Source organism: Nematolebias whitei, chromosome 10 (genome assembly GCF_014905685.2).
Source record: "Nematolebias whitei isolate Nwh7 chromosome 10, NemWhi1, whole genome shotgun sequence".
NCBI lineage: Eukaryota > Metazoa > Chordata > Actinopteri > Cyprinodontiformes > Rivulidae > Nematolebias > Nematolebias whitei.
In genome coordinates this window covers 39,849,322-39,853,191 of record NC_056507.1, presented here as the reverse complement: position 1 = coordinate 39,853,191, position 3,870 = coordinate 39,849,322, and the positions used below count along the sequence as shown (strand labels likewise).

General features: G+C 39.5%; 1 protein-coding gene across 1 annotated transcript in view; it reads right to left on the bottom strand.

The window, feature by feature from the left end:
• Positions 1 to 3,354: 3,354 nt before the first annotated feature.
• The window catches only part of si:dkey-82f1.1 (DENN domain-containing protein 2A), a 3,106-nt gene continuing 2,590 nt past the window's right edge, over positions 3,355 to 3,870 (bottom strand). Inside the window, exons 3-4 of the mRNA XM_037683028.1 lie at positions 3,683 to 3,769; positions 3,355 to 3,564 (exon numbers count right to left, since the gene is read on the bottom strand). Of these exons, the coding sequence (XP_037538956.1) occupies positions 3,533 to 3,564; positions 3,683 to 3,769 (119 nt within the window). The 3' untranslated portion in view covers positions 3,355 to 3,532. The remainder of the gene's footprint in view (positions 3,565 to 3,682; positions 3,770 to 3,870) is intronic.

The following is a 3,870-nucleotide window of genomic DNA, read 5'->3' as shown; positions in this document are numbered from 1 at the left end:
TGGGTCAGGCAGCCTGAGGCTGGTCACGTTAGCCGTCAGCTCTGGCATCTTATTTTGACCTGAGGCGGCCAGGTCACACACACTATAACCTGTAGGCATCTCCCGCCAACATATAAGGAGTAGTTCACATTCAACCAGAGGAAAGTGATTAATTGCTTGCTTATCTGGCGGTATTGAACTGGGAGTTTTTATGTGGGGGAACCCCTTCGGGGACCCCCGCCCAGGGGGAGTTGTTAAGATATTTTAATCTAGACTGGTCCTAAGGTTTTGATCTGCTCAGAGACGTGATTATAATGAAATTATGACCTGGTTCTGACTGGGTTAAACTGGGCCAGCAAACTCTTTTAAAAGAGTCTCCCTGGGATTTCAATATCAATCAAATAGTTTAATCGGCTTGCCACATCACGTAGAAAGGCTTTGAAGCACCGTCTCATATTTCCTAACACTTCAGTCCACATAAGACCACACTTAGCCACGCCCCCTCATACACTGATAGGCTGAGCTCCCTTTCTGCGAAAGGAGGAGTCATAGGACCCCATAAATTAGTAATGACACGGGACTTGAGGCTTTTCCAGGTCTGTGAACACATCACAGTCTGGAGAGTCCAGCGCTGTAACTTGTAGTCTGTTCCTGCCTTTTTTAATATAATTGATAAAACTTAATTGACGTTTCCTTGATTTATTGATTAGTATAGTGCCACTTCTGAGGGAGGTCCAAGCCGGGGGCAAAGACGTGGGCTGGAGGGGGTTTCCGGATCCGGTGGTCCGCAGCCAGCTCCCGTCTTTAACAGTTGGATGCAGTATTTTTTATTTTTGTACATTTTTCACTTGTTACTTTTCCTATTAAACATTTTTTTCTTAGGTGGTGTCCTTGAACATAACATTTTCTAAACAAATTTTACAATGTTAAGTGCATATAGTGTTTGTTTAAATCCTTACTGGAAGTTGAGAAAACATTTCCAATTACATTTGATCTATAATGAATCCTAAGAAAAGATTACCAGAATCTGCGCAACTTATAATTTTTTTTGTTCTAGGATGAAGTAAGAAAAAAAACGGTCAAAAATTCAGAAAAGACAGTTATCAGTTATCGGCTGTACAACTGTGGCCCGAGAGATTCAGCTGAAAGCCCTGGTGCACCTTTTACATATTTGAACATGCAGAGATTTGAACAGCTGATCTGAAGTAAACAGGCAGGTGTTCTCTTCTAGGAGGACCCCCAAGGCGTTTGCAGACCAACTGACTATTTATTAAGTAATATCCTGATGCATGCTCAACAATTCAGGTAGAAAAATCTAAAAAAGTTAAGTCTGGTAATTACATTTTGTCATTATTCAAACTGAAAATAAAAGTTGCAGAATTTTGTGACTTAACCAACCAGGATTTTGTGTTTTAATTCAGAAGAATCAGAATAGGAATAAATTTTATTGGCATTGCACCGAGATACAACGCGAATATGTACGTACAGTCGTCCGAAGATGGGCGGAGTGCACGAAGCTGCGGCTATAAATAATTAGCGCGGCCTTCTTATTCTTATTCAGAATAATATTTTGCTTAGATAAGAAAAGGAAAGAAAACATGAGGAGAGACGGTATAAAAAAAAAGATCTCTCACACCGTGTCCTAGACAGGGCACAATTTGAGGCATCAAAAAAACCTACCACAGCAAAGCAACATAAACAGACATTATACATTTACATATAGGTGGTGAAAACATTGAATTTTTAAGGGAAAGTCGTAGCATAGTCAAGAGCCCCCCCTCAGCCATTGTCCAGATAAGAGGTGACGTTCATCTTTAGCTCAGTTGAGGTTCTGTTACATGTCCACGGCCTTGGGGAAGGGAGGGGTGAGGAAACAGTCAAAGCATCTTTTTTGTTTTCAAAACATTCCAGGAGGAGTTGAGATAAGTCCGGCATCAAGGCCACAGTTTGGGTCAGGCAGAACTTATGAATTGTTGTTTCTGCCTTTTAAAGTCTTGCTGTACATATTCTCTGATGGAAACTCCAAAACAGCCGAATTGATCCTTTACTCCAAAAGTCGAGCTCACAGCTTCTCCAGATTATTCCACCATTCATGAGTGCTGCCAGGGAGATCACAGTCCTGATAACAGTTGCTCCAATTCCCTGTCACAGCTCCACATTCAGTCCGAGCACTGTCAAGCTTCAACACCTCCACACGAATATGTAGACAACCAGATTTCACCAACCCAAACAGTAGAATCTAGTTGTCATCATGAATCCAATTTGTTGCTTAGAGGTCAGAGGGTCCTCCTTACCCTAACTCTGTCGGGAGAAGTTGATCGATTTTGTTGAGAGACCAGCTGATCCTTCCAATTAAGAGGTATGCAGGGAAAAAAAAGAGGCTTTTTTTAAGGGTTCACAGGACAAGAGAGTGCAGCAGGGAAGCGGGGGGGCGGGGGCGGACACGTCTGGTTTCACCGTAGAATAGCAGGAAAAGTGAGGGGGATCACAACATTGCCAAGAACTCACCTTAATTAAGGTCGGTCCACATTTATTACATAACTTTTGAACTGTTGGGGTAAACAAAAGGTGTATTGTTGGTCCTGACTAACTTTTCCTCTACACCCCATAATCCCTTTTTTACTGTCTCCAACACAAGATTGTTTTATTACTTTTGTTTTAGTAATTAATTACAATACAGACAGTGTTTTACATTGAGAACAATGTATTTTAATGAAATTAAACCTATTTTTCTCTCAACTTTGACAACACTAAACAAGAAATACATAGAAACGACCTACAAATCACTTCAATAAAGTTTAAACAAAGAATGAGTCATTTGTTTTCTTCAAATCGCTTTATTTATGACATTTCATTGCTTCTTTTTAAAAGATATTATCAGCTGTTTTTATAGAACATAACAATATAAATCATTTTTCAGCTCTAGCCACAACATTATCTCTGGACATCTAAGGGAAAGACATTTTGCATGGATTTCCTTTTCTTTCCTCAACCTCCATGCAAGCCCCCATTTAATAAAAGCACATAAGTTTACAATAGTGGTACATAAACCCAGTAAGCCAAAGTGGTCTACAAATTCTCCGGACTAAACTCTAATAAAGTGTATTAACAGCTACAGGAGACTCTTTAAAAAAAAACATTAAAACAAGAGATCAAGTTAGTCTAAAAAAATGATATAAATTAACTTAAAAGCCTTTTGTTGATAAGGAAGTTGTACTATTGTATTTATACAAGTATCTATAAAAAATACTTGGAATGTAAAAGGAGTGCAAGTGAAGGTTTCACTCCTGGCAGGTCTACAGATGACTGAGGAACTCTGAACATGGACTCTGTGCTGTACAGTGATACACTGTTTCAGTTTCATTATGTTAGTCTTCACAGCACTGGTGGAGAGCCAGTTCAATCTTAACGTCCCCCAGTAGTCTTCATGCATGAAAACTATGGGTCCAGTTCAGAAGTCTTCATTTGTTCTGACCTAATTAATATCTGCGTGAAAATTCTCCACGTTTAGGGCGTCCATCTTCTGTGTCTTGCTGTCACAGCTTCCCATGTCTCATCTTTTGGAAATAAATTTCATCCTGTTTCCTGAAAGAACGAAAACAACAATAAATCAAATCTACAAAAAATAAAATAAAAAAGGAAAACTGGTGGTTTTACAGTGATGGAGAAATCAGATTGACTGCGGCTGTACAATACATCTCACCCATGCCCTTGAGGAACTTGTTCACGCCTCTCTGCTTACTCCCAGGAAGTGACTCCAGATACTCTTGAGCTCTTACCTCAAACAGGCCTGTACACAAACAGAAATATTAGAATTAAAACATTTTCAAGAGATTTTTTACCTCTACTTTAATGATTGATACACAATGGTGTGTGATAGCGCGAGTTATA